This window comes from Catharus ustulatus, chromosome 3 (assembly GCF_009819885.2).
Source record: "Catharus ustulatus isolate bCatUst1 chromosome 3, bCatUst1.pri.v2, whole genome shotgun sequence".
Lineage (NCBI taxonomy): Eukaryota > Metazoa > Chordata > Aves > Passeriformes > Turdidae > Catharus > Catharus ustulatus.
The window spans coordinates 38,232,105-38,255,658 of record NC_046223.1 but is presented as its reverse complement, the minus strand read 5'-3'; the positions used below and the strand labels follow the sequence as shown (position 1 = coordinate 38,255,658).

The 23,554-nt window shown below is 37.2% G+C and overlaps 1 protein-coding gene across 8 annotated transcripts in view; it reads right to left on the bottom strand.

The window, feature by feature from the left end:
- LTBP1 (latent transforming growth factor beta binding protein 1) overlaps positions 1–23,554 on the bottom strand; it is a 189,190-nt gene that overhangs the window by 119,987 nt on the left and 45,649 nt on the right. For 6 of the 8 annotated variants that reach the window (XM_033055515.2, XM_033055517.2, XM_033055518.2 and 3 more), the window contains exons 4-5: positions 22,113–22,288; positions 5,518–5,685 (exon numbers count right to left, since the gene is read on the bottom strand). In XM_033055515.2, coding sequence (XP_032911406.1) covers positions 5,518–5,685; positions 22,113–22,288 — 344 coding nt within the window. Of the gene's footprint in view, positions 1–5,517; positions 5,916–22,112; positions 22,289–23,554 lie in introns of those variants that run through there. The other 2 variants (XM_042779115.1, XM_042779116.1) reach the window with 2 other exon arrangements.

Sequence of the window (23,554 nt, the reverse complement as noted above, 5' to 3'; positions counted from 1 at the left end):
TTTTACCAAATAAGACTACAAGGTAGCTACAGAGGCAGTAAAAGGACTACAGGAAAAATAAAGTTCTTGCATAACTTCTTCAGATTTGCAAGTTCAAGTGCGAAACTCAAGGATATCTCAAAGTACCACTTCACTCTTACCTGTAGAGAATATTTACTAAGAACAAGCTATGAATTATTATATTCTGTTCTTGAGCTAAGTAGTTATTACAGAAATAAATTTCTCTTCAATTAGATTGTCTGATGGAACACAAAGTTGAAAATAAAAGCTTTAAAAAATTAAAATAAAATCACTTCTCATTTATGTTGCCAAAATTAATTTTAAAAATCTCTGCATGACATATGCTAGCAATTGTTTTAAACCCTCCACATGTTTATCTGCTACATCTCAGATGAAGCCACAGGAATAGTGGTTTGCTGGGGCAGAATTATATAGGTCATACATGATGGGTTACCTACACAGGCTGACACCAATCACCAAATAGCAAACACCACTTAAATAGAGAAGAAAGCGTCACTTCTAACATATTACCTTTCTAGCAACTCTTACTAAACCCAGTAAAACAGAAGAGTAAAATGTAATGGGTAAAAAACTGAATAGTGTGTACCTCACAAGCTGCCAGAAGAGACTGTGACTGTAAATTCTCCCAAATCTACACAGACACTTCCACAAGATGTTGGTCCTTTACATGTCATCAAATTAGCTTTCCAATACTATTTAAAATATGCCTTTTCACCAAAAGGATACTAAAAAATGCTCCTCAAATATCAGTCTTATAGTTCCTCTTCAGAGCAATAGGACATGTGCACCATGTATCATATGGAGGAAAGAACTGACAACTTTAATACCAAATGGTAGCAAGAAAACACCAACCATTTCTCTTGGACTTTCTGTCATAAGTAAACTGCAAATAAAGGCAGTTAGCTGGCTTGCTAACAGGTTGCCTTGCTTGCAGGTAATTGCCATTTTTAACCAATACTACTCTTCAATAATGTCTGAAGTGCTTGAATAAAAAGCAATGCTAACTCCTACAAGACTAATTCAAGATCATATATGCCTAAATAAAATTCAGGAATTCTGTCAACAGCTTTAAATTTTCACAATTCTAAATAATTATGATTACTACTACTAATAATACGTTTACTAAACTCTTTTCTGTTAGACTAATAATTACATAGTGGATCTTCTTACTAAATTTCCTTTGAATAACCTATTGTTTTAAAATATATTGTTCAAATTTTCTTCCACTGCTTTCAACAGAAGACCAAATAAAATTTGAGCAAAATGCTTCTGCTGCTTCTTGGAACTTTCAGTTTATATAAAATTGGAAACTTCTGGACAACCTCAATTATCTAAAAACATTTACACAAAGTCAACATAGGAAAGCTGGAAAACTTTTAGACAGAAAATTCCAATAGGAAAAGTGCCAAAATTCAAGAGGCAACATAATTTGAGCATTATTGCAACAGAGTACAGAATATCCAGGTGATCCATGCTGGAAGTTTCAGAATTTATGATTAAATGTGAAGGACCAGATACATTTTTACTTAAGACTCTATGTTCACCTGGAAAAGGCTTCAAGGTGACCTCTTAGCAGCCTTCCAGCATCTAAAGGGGGCCTACAAGAGAGCGGGAGAGGGACTTTTTACATGGGCATGGACAGGACAAGGGGGAGTGGCTCTAAATTGAAACAGGATAGATTCAGATTAGATAGGGGAAGAAGTTCTTTCCTGTGAGGGTGATGAGGCACAGGTTGCCCAGAGAAGCTGTGGATGCCCCATCTCTGGAAATGTTCAAGGTCAGATTGGATGGGACTTTGGGCAACCTGGTCTAGTGGAAGGAGACCCTGCCCGTGGCTGGGGGTTGGAACTCTAAGATTTTAAAGGTCCCTTCCAACCCAAACCCTTTTATAATGGTATGATTTTGTTTCCTTATTTGACACAGATACTGCCAAGTTTTCAGACATTTTTACAGAAAGATATGCACTTTCACTGACAAGCATGTGACTTTGACTTATAATTTATAACAGTTTCAATGAACCACTTTAAATGAGATGCAGGGCTGCAGATGAACACTGAATATGAACCTAAGTACTAAATTACTGCTTCCTTTACTAAGTTCTGTCATTCCTTTTCAATGAATGAAGCACAGATCCCTTGGGAATGTAAATCTATAATTTAACAGTGGGGGGGAAAGGCATGAAAATATTAATTTGGGATTTACTAATTCCTTATTGCTTCATTTTACTGTTACAAATTACTCATTGTCCTCCCACTCCTTACAGGAAGGGAATTCATTTCAAAATTGGAATGTGGAACAACTTTGAGTAGAAACAGGACACCTCACCGAGTAACTTCAACAGTGAAAGACACAGAAACCTCATGTGCTACTCTATTCCCATCCTTTCCTTTGCACACATATAGACCATGTTTTACAAGTCTCAGTAGATATATCAGGATTGAAATGCCATACAAACTGTACATGCATCAATCCAATAGAAGAGTAAGATTCATCTATTCAGCAGAAGTTTCCACTCAGATTAAATGCTTTCATTCTCCAAGCCAATGAAATATTGGAGGTTGGTTAGTTTAACTGCAACGTATCCCATTCACAAAATGAAACTGTAAAAAACCCCAAAGTTTCACTGAAGCAGCCTGGCAATCAAAGAGGTCTTTCCTTTTAAATACCAAGCTTTCATCACCTTAAATTGCAGTGCTAGGAGCTATTCCTCACCACAGCCAAAAATCTCAGCTACCTGAAAAGCAGCATTGCCCCCAGTTCGTCCCTTGTTGTGGGTTTTTGTTTTTAATGGCTTATCCATATGGTATAAAATTTTGGGCTCACTGCTACCAAGCTTCAGCTGAATTGACAAACTGAACACATTTTAAGAATCTGAAATAACCCATGACAAAGCTTGAGTAGCTGTAGTACAGGTATTGCAACTTACTCTTTCTGAAAATGCAGTGTTTACAAAGTTCAGCACAAAGTTGAAAAGAAACAGAAAATTTTACTCTGGCTCATTATCAGAAATAATTTATTATTAAGAACAAAGCAAATTACTGTCTAACTAATCTGTCATCCAAGAACCCAAAATCAATCTTGTGCACTAGAATACTGCTCCTGCTAGAGAAACGCTCCTGCTTCCAAATAGGGCATGTGACCACTTTCTCTGGTTTTAGAAAGAACAAATATTTTTCAAAAAACATACTGAAAAAGTGCTGTTTACTGCTTTAAATACGTATTTCCTGACATGACATTCTGTCTCATGGTTGCATTTTAAAATACCAAGTCATCTAAATAAGAATTTCCACACATTTTGGATTAACAGTAAGTAAAGAAGTTTAGAACATAGACTTCAAAGTAAAAAGTACAAGTTAAACATAATTCAGCTGTTAAATATAACAATTGTTAATGATCTTGGAAGACACAAATTACTTCTGCTTTATGTGTCAGGAGACATCAGGACAAGCCTAAGCTAGTGAGAGGCACTAGTCAGAGAACAGATATGAAAAATTATTGCAGTGGTATATATTTTAAACACTGATTCAAAACCTCCTGAAAACCGTGACTGGTGAAAGAATTCAATCTACAGGTACAGGATTCCTGCCCTCTAGTTATTAAGAAGTTCATGCAGCATTTTTATTTTTAATTGGAGAGCCTTTAAGTGCTAGTTCAGACCTTATTCTTCTGTGAAAATGACAATACCTAGATCTGCACTAAACACTTATTGTCCTCTTAATGTAGTAGGCAAGAGAGCTAACACACAGGTTAAAAATCCTTATCCCTGTGTAGTAACTTGCTTTTATACATTTTTCAACTTAAGACTTCCTTATCTTTCCATCAAATACTATTATAGGCTGCTTTTGCTGAATGTTTCTAGCAGCCCTGTACCCAGTGCATCAGAGCTGCGTGGCCCGAGGCCAGGAAGGAAGGTGTGGAACACGTCTTCACAGGTCAATTTCCACTCTCCAAGTTTGCAAGTATTTGAGAGAAGGTCATGTTACAGCACAGATTTACATAGCAGACAAATTACATGACTGCCTGTTCTCAGCATTTCATAATTTCAAGAGAAAAATTAGGTCAAATGAAAAGGGGGAAGAATAACCCTATCCTTTCATGCTAGTCAGAAAATTAAACAAAAAACTTATTTAGTTGGGGTTCTTGCCAAAAACACTGTAAAAATCTGCATCGGCAGTAAACACAAATTAAAAATATAGGATTTACCATTCCTTTACAAAATATCTTTTTTTCCCCCGTGCCTCTGAACAACCACAAACAAATCCCAAATTTTGCTCTGTTCTTGTTTTAAAACACTGGTTTTACTATTAGTCCAAAGCATATACAATTTACAAACATGCATACAATGAAGGAACGAGTTAGTAACTTCAAGGGCTTTCCCCCACAGCCTGACAGCCTAGTAGGAGTGTTAAAAGAGGGAACTGCTCTTTGTATCATCTGTCCAGAAGAAAAGAATGATTTCGAACAGCTTTCCCCCCCACTCTCAGAGCCTGAAATACACTGCAATATTGGCCAGCCTCAGCACTGCCTGAACTCTATGTTTATTCTAGACAGAGACTAAAATTACAGTGTTCATATTTGGCATTCTTTGACTAGAAATTTGCGAAATAATTTTTTTTTTTTCAGAAAACAACACTATGATATTTTCAGGATAACTACAAAATTACTTTTCCAAGAGCAGTTTAGGGTATCATAAATGTGAAATGACAAATTTCAAGTACCAAGGTATGTACACATATATATGTACATCTTAACTTACAAGGTAAATACTTGCCCACAAATGCCTATTTAGCATACAGTTAAAATATGCTATTCATTATCCTAGGTAGCTTTCAGGATTTATTTCAACAGAGCCAAAGAGTTGTAGAGTTTAGTCTGGCATACTGTTGATACTCTTACTGAGCAAGCAGAAAGAATAAACATTAACAAAGAAATTACTGGCTTCAATAACTTTAATTAGGCTTAACATTATCCCAGTTTCTAAAAATGCCAAATATGAAATCTGACTTACTTTCAGCAGTATGAAAAGTTTTAAGCTGTTGCATATTTAAAAAGGATTGTAGTTTTAAGGAACTGCTGAACAAGTTTTTGAAGACAGAGTCACTGTTGGCTGTTCACTCGGTTTTATGTGCATTTGATACATACTAAACAAGTAAAAAATAGGAAACAACTTTTTGTGTAATGCGTCATTTTCCCTATTTACTAACACAAACTCTGAGGGAGGAATTTTACCGAAAGCTTCAGCTTAGCATGTTGCATCCCTGCAGCTGAAAATTCAGATGAAAATATGGGAGCTTTTTTTCTCTGACACAAAAGGAACTTTTGGGAACATTTCCGAAGGGCACCAGAAAGCTTGTCTAACATACAATGCTTTCTACTCAGCACAGCCCTCCAAACAAAGAGTAACAGATGCACAACTGGTATTAATAACAAAACATCTCCTCCCTCTGTTAGTCAAGAGAGGACAGCTAAGGACAAATAGAGTTTCAGGGTACTCACCTACTCGGAAGTTAGTGGCTGTCAGAGTGTCAGCAGCGTGGCCGTTCTCACTGATGAGGGTGGTTGTATTTCCCTTCTCACAGTTGTTCTGACAGTTGCCTTTGGTACAAGTCACTTTGCAGATGCTGGGTGTAAAGACCACCTTGATGCGACCAGTGTGATTCCCCACTGTCAGCGGAGGCAAAGAAAAAAAGAAAAATAAACAGATCACTTTGGTATCCATTGATTTCCTTCAAAAAGGTTTTGGGAAAAAAAAAAGGTGCGGGGGGGAAGGCGACAGGTCTACAGGAGGAGGGCAGTCTGCAGTGCTCTCTCTCATAGATCTCCAGTGGTGTCTCTGAAACAGGAGTAGGAAGCTTAGCAAACAGAACTCCGGGATCCGCTCCAAAACCACATTTAAAGTCAAGTCACTGGAGTGGGATTAGTAATCACAATGCTGCACTTTATTCACAGGCAGACAAAGAGCAATACCAAGGGCATGACAGCTTAAATAGCCAACCCTGACAGGCAGATGTAATGTAAAGAGGCTGGCTGTGCACCTAGAGGTGAATAAACTCTTGTGTACTCCTACATACTTTTCCTGTTTCTGCACTTATTAAGTCACTATTTGTAGCTCGACCCCTGGAAACGTTTAAGGCATGCGGCATGTCTGAAAACATCTGTCTCAAATCTCCTGGCACCCCAGCCTGAAGTGGTCAAACCTTGTGACGCAGCTGCCTGGACCCATTTTTTCTTCACTTTTTTTTGGCACTATTTTTCCACAAGAATTTACATATTATAGACTGAACTCTACTGTCAGCCTTTGTTTTAGTCATAAATAGTTCAGAAAAAAGAGTGAGGAAGTATCAGTGTTTTAAAATACTGAGATCAAAGATAAAAAATGGCCAGATTATCTTTTTTTTATATACTTCCTTGTAGTAATTAAAAAAAAAACTTGAATGTAATAGAGATTGCACAAGCACTAATTTGTAATTAAGCTAGTTATAAGAATTTCTTGTATTTAAAACCAGATGTATTTGATTCTATATCTAACAGCTGAAGACAAAAACTATATGAAAACTACTTATTAGGAAAAACAGGGTAAAGGACAGATTCCATTTGTAATTACTTAAAAAGAAAGCATTTTGTCCTCTGCATATTACTAATAAATCCAGCAAGATCTTGAAAAAATATCACAGCATCTTTGTGGAAACAATTAATAAATACTTTCATATCAAACCTAACAATGCCAAGAAATGACGCACAGAAAGAGGAGAATCTCCTTCTTCCTCATGTCATAGAAATAAAAAAGTTGCTGGATAGCTTCCTAACCTAGTTCATGAAATACCCTGCAGACAAACACTTTTTTGAAATATCAAGAAAATCTTAAAAATCTTCCCACTTCAAAAGAATATAAAACCTTCTTATTTCTTCATAAACAAATAGATTCAGCAATTGTGCAGATTGTTTTGTCTACAGTAAAGGCTTTGCTCTATCTGAACAGCAGCTGTAGTGCAGATGCTCCCATCTTATTTTCCTTAAACAATGCTTAGAAAAGGAAGAGCCCTAACAGATACAAGAATAAAATATTTTGATCAAAGAGAATATTTTGATTTTAGGGGATTTAGAAGACATCTTAGATTCTAGGATGCTACACATTTCTTACAAAAATGAATACACCTTAACCAATAAACAGATATAAGTGACATATGAACTGCTGAGCGTACAACTTAAGCTCTGCTTTTTTAAAGCAGATTTGTCACAAGCAATATTGTCATCTTTGTATTTTACTTGCATAGTTACATATATATATTTTCCTAGAAAAGAGTCCATTTTATATCTTATATTTTCAGACGCTCTAGTAATATTTTTCCTTTAGGATGTGATCTAATTAAAAAAACAGGGTTAGTTGAGTCACAAAAGTCAGTCCTGCCTATACTGTAGAAACCAGTGTTGGGGGACCCAGACAAGCTTTCTGGTTTAGAAAAAACAAAACCAAAAAAACCCCTTGGCTTTGTCAGTGTTGGAAGGGCAACAATAAATGCAGAGTTCAATGTGTGATGGAGATCACAGTGCAAATACTGAAACTGAATGAAGGTCACATGGTTTGTGCTGCTATGGCATCAGGAAGGAACATGGAAAAGAAGTGGAGGCCATGCAGTCGGATTCCTCTACCTGAAACCCAGAGACGTTTTGTACAAATCCAGTACACCTCCTACCCAGAAATATTCTGTACAATGTGTGTCCAAAGAACAGAAGTTTGATCATAGTCCCAACACAGCACCTGGCACAATCGTGGTTAATGAGTTATAAGAAGTACTGCAATTCTCTATCTACCCTGGAGATGAGAATTCGACATGAAACTGTGCAGGGACACATCAGCAGGTTTGTTGTCCTCACTCCCCAGATGGGATCCCTTTCAGTAAGTCTTGTCCCCTCAGCTCAGCAGAATGTTGACCCAGGACATGCAGCTCATGAGTACAATAGCATTGTTAGTGCCATATACACCTACTCTGCAGTTAACGCATTTGAGACCAGCAATCCAGAAGAAACATCCACATGTGCTGCATTCAACAAAATGTGCTATTCATGAACCCAAGTGGCTCTTTTGAATGTGACCCAACTTAAAGTGCAATAGATTGTTTGCACACCCAGCCCTAGGCCCATAGCTATGTTTTTGAAAGAGTAAAGATGAAACTAAACCATCATTTAATTCCCCTTCACATATTCTGTATGATGTTGTTGAGTGCTGAGCTGTAGTGAATCTTGGGGACAGTGTTCACAACAACAAAACTTTCAAAGTAACTCTTATCACATAGTTTACATTTCACCAGAAAATCTTGTAGCACAATTATTTAGTAAAAGAGATGCCTTAGTATGAGACTCAACAGAAATTGTAAAATTTGCTTTTCAGTGCTTTTGGATAAGAAAATATTAGTATATAAATTTGGGAGTAATAGTCAAACAGTACTTTCAAAAACACAGATCAATATCTAGAGAGCTAAAGAGTATCCCTGACACAATATTTAAACCGAGTTTTTCAGGAAGAAGTCTTAAAAATAGCATGATGTGAGCCTTAGCCCCTACTAATATTCAAATCATTATTAGGAAGTTGTAACTGCAATGAGTTCTCCCCTCAATCTCCTCTGGGCTGAAACAGACCTCAGCTGCTTCCCTTATGACTTCTCCTCAAGGCCCTTCCTGTTTTCATGGCCCTTCTTTGGACACTGTCCAGTTGCTCTATAGGGTTTTTATATTGTGGCACCCAAAACTGTGTTGAAGAGCACTGACCCTAAAACGTAGCCCTACAGACACCCACTAGTCACCAGCCTGATGTAACCCCATTTACTATAGCCCTTTGTGCTTGACCTGTTAGCTGGTTGGTCAACCATCATATGATGTCTTTATCTAGCTGTATGCTAGTTATTTTGCTATAAAGCAAATTCTCAGATATTCCTGTTTAGCTACTTGCAAAGAGACAGAAATAAGACATCTCCATATTCTTTAGACATGGGAAGATTTTCTCCATCTTAGATTTATGAAAACTATAAAAACACTTAAATTCTTTTGAAGACATTTAGGATGGATACAAAGCTAATTATGGCCTCTGACCTAAAAACTGACCAGCATTTGAGAAGGTGATTCAAGGCAGAGATGTCACTATCATTCTTTTCTACATTTGCAGAAAAGTAAACAGTACTATCCTCACAGATTCTGAGGCTTAGGGACCTTAACAGTGAGCTTAATACACACAGATTCAATTTGAAAAAAAGACCACAAACCCTTCTCCTGGAAAGGAAGCATTTAGCAGACACTTCAAGTTTAGACTCTTGGACTTACTTGAATCTTCTCTTCTGTAATTTTTTCCCTTCCTCTTCCCCAAAGAAGAAAATTCAATTTTAAATGAGAAATTAATCTTCAATATCTGTTATCTGATTTGCAGTATTAATGCTAAACCCCAAAATTTCATGCTAGGAAAAAGACTGGTACTGCTATAGCCTTGACCTCTTTTGACTTTGGACTACCTCATGTTAAAGGACAGTATATTTTTAAGGAAGCATACAGAGTATTTTCTTCAAACTCCAAAACCTCTATTGATGATGCCACTGTGACACAGGCATGACAAAATCTGCAACTTAGATTACTTCAAATCCATTTTTGGAAAAAAACAATTGATAGTGCTACAACACCACACCTGGAATATTTTTTTATATTATATATATAGACAGAAGTGTATCAAACTCTTCTAGACCAATTTTAAACATGTGGAAATGAAACACCTCACTATGCCCCTAAGTATAACAGCAGATTGAAGAAATACAAATATGAGACCAGATAGACAAACAAGCCTAATGGAAAAAAAAAAAAAAAGTAGGAGATGCAAACAGTAAATAAATAGCAAAGTTACTGAAAAAAAAATGACCAAACTAGAGATAGACTCAGGTTGTTTTAATAAAGAGAGGACAATTGAGATGACTAATAACGGATAAATTCTCATCCCTCAGTTAGACAGCAAATTCACAGTGAGATTCAGACAACAGCGCCATCATCCTGCCTCCTAGTTCAGACTCACACTTAAGAATTTGTCGAAAGAGATCAGTGGAAGAATGTACCCATAATTTCCAAAATCTGTAAAACTCTTGAGCCAGATTAAAAAAAAAAAAAAAGACAGACATCTGGGTAAAGCGATGAGTTTTTAGTTGAAATTTGGCCCCATATGTATGTGATTTTTTTTTCCATCTCTGCAAGTCACTATGATATAATATCATGAACACAGCAAACTCCTGCTGTGATAAATTTATGATTTAACAACAACTGCAGGAGAAATGGAAAATATAAGCAAAAGGATTTTTTAATAGTTGCCTTTCTGCCCCCACTATCCATTATGAAATTTTTTTTTCCCCTGCATTAGCAAAAAAGGTGAAGTAGTTAAGACAGGGCAGGTGGTAGCTTTTATGTCCAGGTGGTCACAATAACTTACACAGCCACACCTGGAAAGAATTGTATAAGGGGAAGGATTCCTCCTCAACGTCCTGAGTCACTGAGTAATGAAACTCAGACTTTATTTCTTCCTAGAAGAAATTCTAAAAGCACTTATTTTGTTTGGGTTTAAGGCTGCTCCAAGATTCTGACAGTATTCAATAGCTGCAGTTGAGCTCAGATGATCTGCAGTATGTCCCTGTTTTGCAGGAAGACAATGGGCTAACAATACTAGTGAAAGCAGCACTGGTATTCAGTTAAATAGATAACTATGTAAGGTCAAAAGGGCAAAGAGAATAAAACATGGTAATGTGTCAAAAACATTGATGTTATTTGTGTGATGGTTTTGTACTTCACAGTGATCTAACCAAAAGGATTCACAATAAAAAATAATAAATCACAAGCTGTGGCTTCGACCAGCTGAGTACACAGTGTAGCTTATGCACACATCTCCCCTATTTCTCATACACAAATTTCCAAATCTATTTTAAGAGGCCAGTTTGAGGGGAGTTGTTGTTCTCATTGTTTTGTTTCTTGGAGTTTTTTTAATGCCTTCACTTATGACAAATATCCCGAGGCAAATCTCTTAAGGAAACAGAACTAGCAGAACTATAGACATTCCATCAGTACCTCCAGTAATGATATACACTGCTTTCTTTTCATGACAATCTACTTCTGCACTGATTGCAGTATGTTTCCATATGTTTATCCAGTGTGTCATCAAACCTGAAGATTTTATTTTAATATTACATTATCTTCCCAATGAGAATAGATTATCTCAGGCTATTTCACATTTTCAAATTATAACCATGAAGCATGAGGAGAGCATTTAAAATTAAATATTCTAAAATCAAACCCAATTAGCAATAGCTAATAGATTCAATATTTAAAATTCTTAGATGACCAACACCCTCTTTTTCCTTAGCTAAATGCTGACAAAAAAAAAAAAAAAAAGGAAAGAAGCAGAAGGAAACTACTCATTTCCTAAAAAAGGTGTCCACCAGTTATTTCATGGCTCCACCTGGCTTAGTCCTTATACTAGATATGCTTGTTCAGCTAAAAGGAAAGATGACATTGTATAAAAATCAACCACACAAGTAAGATAGTTAGCCTCTTGGAACTATTGTCAAATGACCTTTTCACACTTTTAACAGTATGTGAGGAAGTTCTGTCTTCTCACCGCTTAGTCATCAATTTAAAACAAAAGAAAAAACCCAACCAACCAACAAAAACCTAGTTCCCAAAGATCTGAACAAATTGAACTTAGCAGTCATACAACTCAGAAATAGCATAATCTTGAAGATTTATAATGCTAAGAGCTAAAGAAAAAACAAAACAAAACAAAAAAAACACTAGAAGAAACAACAGGAAAAAAAAGAGAACAAAAAAGAGATTGAGACACACTAGATTGACATACAGGACACAGGCAGATCTTCCCTAAATTTCTGATTACACACAGAGAAATACAGAGCTTTAAAAGGTACAGAAGGGGCTGAAAGAGATTCTGAGAGATCACTTAATCTCCCCTATCTTCATTCTCCCAGGATAAAACAGAAACATTAAACAAAAGGCTTGTCCAGTCTATCCTCAAACCACTTCTATTATGCAGATTTCACAGCCTCCCCGAAGAATTTGTTCCAGCACTTCAGCCTCTCTTAATATAAAGGTATTCCTAATACCTAACTCACATTTCCCCTGTAGCAACTCAAGCAAACTATTGCCCTGCTTTATCTACAGCAAACTTTAATAAAACATTATTCCTCTGTGGATAATTTTCTAACATACTTGAAGACCACTGCCATCAATCTCCCTCAGTCTAATTTTGACCAGACCAAAACCATCTAAACATTCAGTCTAACAGCTCCTATTTTGCAGGTCTCCATCTTTTTGTTTTGCTTTTGATACCAGTCACTCTTCTTTCTTCACAAACCGAGTTGAGGCCTGATCAACGGTAGGGAGAGCAGCAGAATTACTTAAGGCAGCTTTACATAAAATGCTCCTATGATTTTAATTAATTTTTGCCTCCCAATAGTGCGCTAACTGATACTTCATACCCAGAACCAATCTGCAGGCTAGGCCAAAGGGGCACAGAGCCCCCAAATCCCTTTCTGATCTGTTGATACAGAATTCATCCCAGTAAAACAAATATAGAACATCCCTTGCGCAACCATAGCAGAACTGAACTCAATCCTTACTTTACTCTGACCACAGGAGCAAAATCTCCTCATTCAAACCTCACCTATCTAAAAATCATGCAGAATGTAAGTCTTACTCTTTCTGCAACAGTCACAGGCACAAACTAATTTGAAAACTACATGTATTAAATAAAGGCAAGGCACAGCTGCTGAGTAATTTGATTTTTGGCTTTAATATACAATGCCTACCTTTGCTCTTTCCAGAAACTTGGTTACTGTTCCCTAGTACACCTCACAGCCAGTTCTCTTTTCACAAGCATTAGGGAAAATTAGACGTGTCAATGAAATTAAAAATAAGATGATCCAGATTTATTTCATCCAAGATCCAACACCTTCTCTAATGCTTAAAAGTAGCACCAGCTCTGCATGAGGTGAGGTGTATGTGTGCACATCCACCCAGTCAAACGTTCTGAGCAAGATGACAGTATGGCAAGCTGTACTTGATTTAACATGTCTAGACAGCTGTAGGAACACATTATTGAAATTTAATTAGTTTAGCACTCCTACTTTTTGTTATTTCTGTACTTCATACTTTTGCTGCATTTGTATGATGTTACATGTATTTCTTTCATTAATACAACCTCTGATATTTCATCACTTTTCAAGTACTCAGTTCTACTGTCTTGATGCAAACTAAAAGGCTTCCAAAAAAGCAAAACACAACCCAATCACCTGACAGTAACTGAAGAGGGATATGCTCTGACATTTTTGTTGCCACTCTTATTGCCAATACAATCTCTTCCTTGCTCCCTCTGTCAAAGACTAGAACAGAGAACTCCACTGTCTTCCTCTTCACCACCTCCACAACACACTAAAATTTTTAGCAGTCTATTCTAGGAGAGGCAAATAACCCACTCTTCAATTATCTTAATCTCAGTTTAAAATAGAGAACGTGAACAGTTTGAAGCAATTTACTACAGCAACACTTGTTTCATTCAAGTAGGTTTCCTCTAATTAACTTTGACAAATTCCAAAAAGCTCTCCACTACCTGCAACACGGGTTCTTTGTGTTTTCTGTGGATTGCTTCACATAGAAGTACCAAAGGAGCATATTCAGGCACAAGTGTTGAGATTGTTTAGAAGGACCTAACTGTGTTTACATGCCCTTTGCTGATAAATCCTCTCACTGACACAGCCTTTTTAGAGCAAAAGAAGAATTCACAGAAATTACATTCAATTTTGTCCTCTGGAAACCCATAATGTACAAATCATGCACAGATTTGAAATCTGAGATCTCTGCTAGCAGGTTTTATGAATCACCTTTTGTCTTCTTTGTCTTCTTTACCACCATAAAGATTCTATATACAGTCCTCAGGCAACAAACATCCTATCTTAAACTACAGCCAGTCTCCCTGGTAAGGAGAAACATAACTATCATTTCCCTTCACATAGTTGAGAGTGATCCAGAAAAAGGTACCAACCCAAATCAATTAGAGAATGCAGTGTGGTTTGATGTCTGATGGAATGGCTTCAACTCATTTCAATAAACTTATTGGGCAATAATTAATTTAATCTGTACTGCATTTATTTGGTTTAAATAAATTATATTTAAACTAGATCCACAAATGGTTATGGTGATAAAAGAGCTAAATTTTAGCCTCAAGTTACAGGGCTTATCAGTCCTAGGTCTCTTTTCCAAGGGATGAGAGAAATTAATCGCATGGAACAAGCAGCACACTGAACAGGAGTGTGCCCAACCCACTCAAAAGTAAATGCTGGTTACTTAAGACTGCTTAGTTCAAATCCTCAGTTCAAGGCTTTAGTCTAGGGCTCAGACGCTTTTCTTTGAAGAACTATGTGACTTCACTACAGCTGGATCCCAGATACCACTATGACTGCTATAGCAGTCCTGCAGGAGAGTTCAGATGACTGTACTTCTAAGGATAGGCAGTCAGTCAAGTGCTTCAGCTGCAATTTCAAATATGAATTACACAAAATATGAGCACCCAGATGGCCTGTCTTTCCCAGAGTGAAGTACTTATCCTGAAACAGAACTGCAAGCTCTTCGAGAGTCTCATGCTTGAGGTCACATCAATGCTTCAGGTCTGGGGGTGGATACTACTCCAGCTGCAAGCACAGCATTCAAGTGAACAAGCCTTTTTAAGCTTCCATTCAAATTATCCAGCTTAGGTACCTAAGCATATCTGGACCCAAAAGGCTTTTACTGAGTGATATGGTAACAAAGGTCCAAAAGCCACATTTAGACACAGACATACATCTAAGGCACAGTTATTCTACACAATCTTGGCTGCAATGAAGCAGCAGTAACTTTACAGCCCACCACAAGCAATTTTCCACTGATGGAAGCTGCTGCAATGCACACTCTGATAATGAAGTCAACATCTTTGCACACAATCTTGCAAGCTCCTCCATACAGGAACTTGAGTATTACCAGCTAAATACAATGCCACGTCCACTTTATCAACAGGACTCTTTCACAAGAAGAATTTAGTCTTTATACACTGGGAGCGAGACTCATTCCCACCTGAAATTATGCCTTTTGCCTAGGGTTATTATTTAGACTTTTTTCACAATAATAATACAAATATTAGACAATAGTATTACAAGTCTCAAGTTGGAAGAGCATTACTTCTCAAGAAAATAAATTCTTGAGATAGTTTCCCCCTCCCAACATATGCAACTCCCCCAAATGAGAAAAAAGCCTAAATTGCAAAAGTCAATGTTTATAATTTCTAGGAAGAATAGGGAATAAAAATTAAACTAATATTACCTTACTAAAGTATATCCACTTGACATTTCATTTCCTGAAAGGAAACAGCCAAAAAGCACTAAGGAAGTCAACAAACCGTAAACAATGACAAAGGACAGGACATCATGGAATTAAGTTTAAATGAATACAGCCGCCTCTGCATGCTGAATCACCGTTTAAAATCTTCTCTCTCAGCAGTACATGAAGCCAAGATCTTTTTTTCCCCTAATTTTCTGTAGAGGGAAAAAATGACAACAGACACAAGGATGTCACTGATTCTGAAATCTCAGTTTACCAGGGTATGAACCTTCTTGCAGTAATGTTTTTGTCAACATTTGTTCATTCCTTCTGGCATAGGCAATGGCACTGACAGAAGAGCACTTCTTCATCTCCTATGAAGAAAACCAGACTTAGCTACTTGAAACAATCAGAATCAATTCTTGATACCAAAGATTTGTATCACAGCAACTCTGGAGTTACACAGGCTAAAGGACTTCTAATGTTTAATTGTGTGGGTTCAATAGTTCTCTATATGCACCTAAATTAACATTTTTTAAACATCATAAAGGCTTTCCCCTACAGAATTTTCTGGAAAGCCTCTTCTTTTCTTCTTGAGAAATTCTTGGGTTTGGAGCCAATACTCTATCATCACAGAAGCTGAGATGCATTCGCCTCAGTCTGTGTTTTCCCCCAGCAATTACATACTTTGAACTGATTTTAATTCTGTTTGCCAGATCACCGATCTGTTTTTCCAACATTCTTCCTCATTGTGCTGTATATCAGTCTCTGTCTCCTTATTTTAAAGCATGGAGATGAGAATTCATTTTTGGGCAAACACAACATTAAAAATAGTTTCTATAAAAGCACAAGCAGCCTTTGCCTGTCAGGCAGACATTTGTTTTCAGTGACCTCAGGGCCATAAAATCTTTTCAGAGTCCAAAGAGAAAAATACAGTATGTTTTGGGGGGGTGCTGATTTTCTGGCCTGCTCAATTGTGAGCCCTTTATGGACACACAGAATCACAAAGACAGCTTAGCAAGGGTATTGTTACAATGCCTACAGCAACACTATATTGAGTGAAATAGTTTGTATTTATACAGAGCTATTCTGTCTCCAAGGTTTTCAAAGAACTCCATAGTCTTTTATAATCACTAAATAAACTGCATTCATTTGTTAGTTATTTTTTCAGAATTTGTCACTCTATTTTTTGAGGCAAAAACAAAGTAAATGTGCTGCTTGATTTGCTAGAGTTAGCTGCATTAATGAGAATCCAGATAACTCACTTCATTTACACCTAGAATTTAGGCTATTGTTTCCAAGCACTGCTGGAATCAAAAGTAAACTTTAAATGGCTGCTATGAATTGCCATGCTGTTCAATAGCAAGAACAATAATGCTCTTAAATGGGAAAGAGGAAAAAGATGCTTCACACTAAAATTGTTCTTTGAAAAAGCCCCAGTGCTGTTTGAGCTGGATGCTGACAGCAACAGTATTTTTTTCTAAACTTTTTAGCTTGTCCCTGAAAAACCACTTCTGCCTCTGGGAAGAGAGCACAGGCTTTGAACACACATGCATTTGAGAGCACAAAACTAAAAAGCTACCAACATGCATATACACTTACCCAATTCCCTTGCATGTGACTATGTACAATTTTAGGAGTAATACATGAATGTCAGTTGCCATGAGTGACTGAAGCAAATTTGACTCTACATTCCCTCCAAATAGACTATGTTTAATTGTTCAGCTATTTCTTAATGTTAGTATTCTAAGCATTCATTCTAGTTTCATTCACCTCATTCTGCTGCCTATACCTCGTAGCCTTCAGATCCTCCCTTATCTCCAAATTTCCCAAAACTTCTAGTTGGGAACATTACCACTGTTTAATATCCATAAATATAATGGCAGGTGGAAGTCACAAGGATCACAATGCAGTGATCTAGTTAAGACAAACCAGTGAGAGAATTATTTTGCTGCTCATGAAGGGCAGTTCCACAAAGCAATATCAAGAATGGTGGGAAGAGTATCTGACCCAGTGAAGACCTGAGGGAGATTTTCCTCTAAAGTCTGAAGTTGGGTAGAATGTCAAATCATACAGACACATTTATATGCAACACATGTCATACCTCTGTGTGCACTTTTTAAGCAGTAAAATATTTATGCCTTTTGCAGCTGTTTACCCATACTTCCTGGTGGGGAAATACTATTATTATGAAGTAAGTGTTATTTAATGAAGTCAGAATGGTGCAATTCCACAAAAATAGTTTAAATTGGAATTTCAAAGTGACACCTGGGATTTGCTCAGATCAACCTATGAAGTCATCAGTGAACCAGCACATGTAATTACGTATAAACTTACAGAAGAGCTTCACTAAGTTACAAGTGTCATGTGCTGCCAATATAGGAAAGCACTTGTTATGCCAAATTTGGAGCAGAGTACTCTGCACATCACAACTCAAAGTGCTGGGCTATCTTCTTCCACATTAAGCTTATTTAATGAGTATAAAATACGATGCAATATAACATGCCCACAGTTAGAGGAGTTACATGATTTTCATATTGTTTCAGCTTCATCCTTACACAAGAATTTAAGAGTTGTCCACAGAACCATGAGCAGATCCCAAGAGTCCAAAAGCCATATACAGGCATATTTGTCCAACTTCCAGGCACGACACATACAACTAAGCCACAGTAGGGTGCTGCAAGCCCAAATTCACTAAACCTTATGTGACCTTTACTACTTAAATTCAAGACAGATTTTCATTTACTACCTAAAATAGAGACAAGTTCTCCTTAATGAATTTTATATAAAGAATTTTGATGAAGACGAAAACATCCCAATCTACCTAAAAGATAGTAGTTTTCCATAGTACTTAATTTTATCAACTTAGCATGTAACTTCACTTTCAAAATTCATATGCTTCCCATATTGTCTTCCTGAATAGAGAGATTAGTCTCATTTTTTTTCTTATCCCACCTTCCTCCTTGGGATAACATCATTATACAACCACATGCCTTATTTACTTCTCATAATACCATTCCAGTTGCAGGTGAAGTACCCTTGAGTTTCCCCGCTGCTTTCAGTGCATTTTGTGGTCACTAATTAATACAAACCTCTAAAACAGAGAAGTAGTGGCATCATCATTGTACTTATGAGGAACTGTAGCCTGGTGAGAGGGTGTACAGAATTGTCCTACACATGCAGGAAACACCAGACAACTGGTTTCAGAAGCAGAAATTTCACTATTCTCAGCTCAATGGGCAAAATGCACAATGCCACTAAACACTACCCTCAGACACCTCAAGCTGGAAAATGAAGTGTGTATTTAAATGCATTTTCTGAATAACCATAGAGCAACCAGAAGTGAATAATCAAACTGAGAACATCCTAGCCTCTTGCTGCTGTAATAAGCAGTTTTCACAGGAACTGTGTTGAAAGAATTCTAGAAAGACTATGTTTAGAATTTGTTTATTATCATATACATTTTAGACCAATAAAAACAGCACAGAATTCCTTTAACTAATTTTCTCCAGCATTGCATCTATAGATCCAAGGAAATAAATGCTGATATTCAGAGGAAACATACTTAGATGACTAGTGGTTACTCTTTAAGAGAGTAGTGGGAAATACCTGAGGTAGATGTACCCGAATTACTAAAAAGCTCTTCCTACTGTTTTATGGACTACCAGGTTGCAAATAGAATTTTATAGCTGAAATTTCTGTGCTGTTGCCATTGCTACTATCAGAGAATTTTGTACTCTGAGGTTCTAAATATTTAGGCAGATGTGACTTAACTGTAATGTTTTTTACCCCAGTATCTCCAAAAGCTCACCTGACAATACTGTGATGGAGCAATTAAACATGATTGACTGCCTCTAAATCAGAAGATTATCACAAGCACCTTATCACGTTTGGCAGCTTTCTTCCCAGTGTACCCACATCTCATTTGCTTCTGCGAGGACAGACCTGTCTCTAAACATGACTGACACTTTTTCCAGTTTCAATCACTGGACTGAAACACCTATAGAAATCCAGAAAAATCAAAACCAATAGCAGCTACAGCTAGAGAAGTAAGTTTATTCTATGGGGTACATTTTTCATAATTGCCAATCTCTGGCACAGTGTTAATATTTTGAAGTAAAATGCATAGAAATGCTCATAAAAACACAACAAAATGAGTAGCTTTGCACTCCATTTTAATTGATAGCTATGAACTCCTGGGCAATGCTACCAAGCATTAGCTGGTTACTATTTCTTCTCACTGCTAAAAAAATTTATTTAATGTTACCATAATTTTATTAAATTGTATTAAATGTTAGCATAAAAAAAACTTGTGAAGCATTCAGTACTAACTTTCTGGCTTCTGCTTTTCAATAAAATTATTATGTTTCCCCCTCTTCTCTTTCAAATATCTCCACATGGCCATTACCAATTCCTTTGCTCAATGAAGTAAGAGGCTGTCCCATGAAGTAAGATTATATTTTTAAGAGCAATAATAAAACACCATGAGATCAGCCACTCATAAATTAGCTAGACAATGAACATCAACCTTAAGCATGAACTAATTCAGATTCATTTCTGATCAAGACAAGACTAGGAGCTGCATACTCGTGGTTATCACAGAACACCTGACATTAAGTTTCACATCCTAATCTTGCCTCACTAGTTAATTCAAACATCTCTAACATTAAAATACCAACTGCTGAAATTCAGAACTCAATTTTTATGAAAACAAGCAGTCTTCTAATCTTCAAGTTCATTCCAGCAGCAGAAACCAGAAAACCCAAACAGATATGGCTGGCCAAGTTGTAGGTCTCCTGTTCAGGCTAGCAATACGTAATCCTAGACTCTAACAACATAGAGCTCAAACTGCACTCTGCACTAGCAGATATCTAAACTGCTTCATCAGAATTTGCTGTCACCAACTCGCACCCCACAGATGCCAAACAGGTAATAGGACCGGTTTTTAGGCTGAAAGAGAGCTCATATTCCAAAATTTTGACACCATTCAAATCTCTTGCATTTACCTCTGAGTCAACACCCAAGTCATGGCTGACCTTATCAGGCCATAGAAACTCTTTTTAGTACTTTTCCTTTGGGTGTTTTAGGACTCAAACTTTTTAGTAAGGGTAGAATGTTTTTCTAATGCACTGCTCACTAAGGGGCTTCTTAGAATTTGATAAAAAACACTCCTTTATTCAGTTTCTGGTTTTCCTTCTCCTAGTCATGTCCCTCAAAGAACTGCAATTAACAGTGGGGCTCAAATAAGCTAGAAAGAGCTAGAAGTACTGGCTCCTTTGTCTTATAGTTGCATAGTCATCTCCTTATGCTACCATAGAAGGAAAAAAGTAAGCTCACAGAATCCATCCATTTAGTGGCAGCTTGATACTTGTGAGTAACAAGTAACTCTACCTACCTTGTGAGTAACAAAGGTAGAATGACTTAAATAGCCTGAAAAACGGAGGCAAAAGGAAAGTTTCTGGGCTTTTTTTGTCAGAATACTACCTGGAACAGTCATTCCAAATACTGGAGAACTATGCAACCTGGAATTTGTATACTTTTTGACTAATAAGAGTCCTAAGAGATGGACACAATCCAATCCCAGTGACGATTAGTATTTTACTTGAAGGAAAACAACTGCTGCCTGGAAAAAAAACCCCAGTATTATCTTATTTACAAAAGAGACTCCTGCTTGATGTTGACAGCATGACTAAAAAAAAAAAAAAAAACAACTCTTTCAGAAACTTCTAAGAAAGGGATATAGTGCTTTGCAAGAAGTATACTTCACCACTCTGGAAATGTTAACTAAAACATCTCCATCTGCCCACTGCTCTTCCCACTAGAGCCAACAGTCTCATTTACTGTCCACAAACTTATACTTGAGGAAACTGAAGCAGGGAGTTCTATTTAAGTGTAAGTGGACAGACCATAAAGATGCGCAGTGCAGAAAGGCAAAGGAATTCTAGTTAAAGATTTGGAAGGAAAGGCTCTGCCCTAAAACCTCAGCAGAACATAATTCTTTGTGCTATAGCAAAATAAGTCTGTCAGGAAACTGCAAGTACCTTAAGGTCTCAATGTTAATCAATCCATTATTCAGCTGCAGGAACTTTTCTCCAAATCAAGCCAGCAGACGTTCTGTAATACCTAACCCATAATTCATCAAGCCCTTCATCTTCTAAGCCAAAACTTGTCCTCAAGCTCTGCACACAATGGGGCATGAGCCAAGGCCACAAGCTGGGCACCTACACAATCTTTTTTTTTAATAAATATGAAGCAGAAACTCTCAGGCAGCCTCCATACTGTGCAGAAGTTCATAAACACGTAATAAATTAAATATAGAGAAAAATAGTCACCAATGAAACCACAGTCCTGAACTCCAGCTTTCCGAAAAGGTATCCATCATACTGACACTGACTACACTCATAGATGTGCCTATTCTAGCAAAGCATTCACAAAGCACCCTTTTCTGAAGAAAAAACTAGTATCTAGAAATAGCATGATGAATTTTCAACAGTGAATCAGGTTCCATATTTTTTTTTCATCCAGGAAATCCATTTTGTTTCTCCACAAAATGCAGAACATTGGATCATTTGCTAATCTAAGAATTCTCATGTATAGTTATTTTAACCTTTCTCTGTCTTCAAGTGTTACTGCAGAAAATGCCAAGATGTTAATGTGGAGTGGGGGCTTTGTGGGAGGAGAGAAGGGAGAATGCTTTTTGTAGTTCTACTCACAGCGCAAAGGTGATGCAGGTTGATCCTGGCCCAGTCTCAGTGGTAATGAGCCCTCAGTGGACTGCTCTCCTGAAATCACTTTTTTTACTGGATAATATTTGGGCTTAATCACATATTCTTGTGTTTGGCCACGATGAAGATTCATCATTAGTGTCTGAGATGAAAGCGGTATCATCCTGTTTTGGAAAGAGATAGAAAAGACAGAACAATGTAAGAATAAATAAATTAGACTTAGAAACTACTTGTAAAAAAATTGAAGACAAATTCAACCAGACAACAAATCCTCAAAATAGTTTGAGAAACCTACTACCTTACAAGCAAGAACCTAATTTTTCAAGCATTTAGCATCCTCATTGTCTTGTCAGCTCAATAAACTGCTAAGAAAGAAAAACTACAGGGATTATGTAACTTTATTTTTGACATGACAAGAGAAATATCATGGACAGCTCAGAAAACAGTGAGGAACAGGGAAAAGCCCTGATCAAAATGAGCTGCAGTTCAAATTTGTTAACACACAGCTTTCCAGACAGGTCAGAGAAGCAGTGATGCATTCAAATCTTATTCCATTTCTTACAACTGTCATTCCATATAAGATACATTAAGTAGAACCTAAACCCAACTTTCGCCTTCTGTTCCCAGAAATAATTTCCTTCTTCACCATATCCCTCTAGCCAAAGAGCAAAGCACTGCTCCTCTTCCCCTTTTTCAGACTGTTTCCCACTTAACCAGAAGGCTTGTGTCCCATAGTCACGTTACTTCTCTCATCCACTTTCTCTTTGCTTGCACTACTGAACATTTCTGACAAGTGTCCCACAACCACAAATGTCCCATAACCACATGGCCTCCCTTAACAACAAAACCATTTCCCCCTTCCTGCTAAACAAGAAGATTTCTTCAAGCTCAGGATTCCCTCACTGCTAATCCTGACTCATATGCCTAGATTCCTCCCTATGACCTCAGTTTCTCACTGCACAAGGCCTTACCAACTTCCAATAACTCCTTCCTATCCCTGTCAAAAAGCCCATAGTTATTTAATGATCATCAGCAGTAGGAATCATTTCTTCACTAACAAACTGCTCTTCACTCTTCCAGCAATTAATAATGCAGCAAACTGGGTAGCTCTGAGCTGCACGCAATGAACGTGCAAGCTGCTTTGGGGCCCCAAGGCTGAAGAATCCCACCACCAAGCAAGTAATAACACACTTTCAAGGAACTAATCTACTAATAACATGCTTCAAGCAGTCATAGCCAGTGCAGATCAGACTGTAAAGAGTCTCCACTGAGAGAAGAATCAATTACTAACCTAATAACAGTGGCTATCAGGACTACATCATTCCTTTGCTCAAATGAAGGCATGCAGAGAGGGATGCTGTAAGCCTCCCTTACCTCATTCTCAGCTGAGGGTCTGTAACTAGTTCGGTCTTCAAAAATGCAAAATGGGG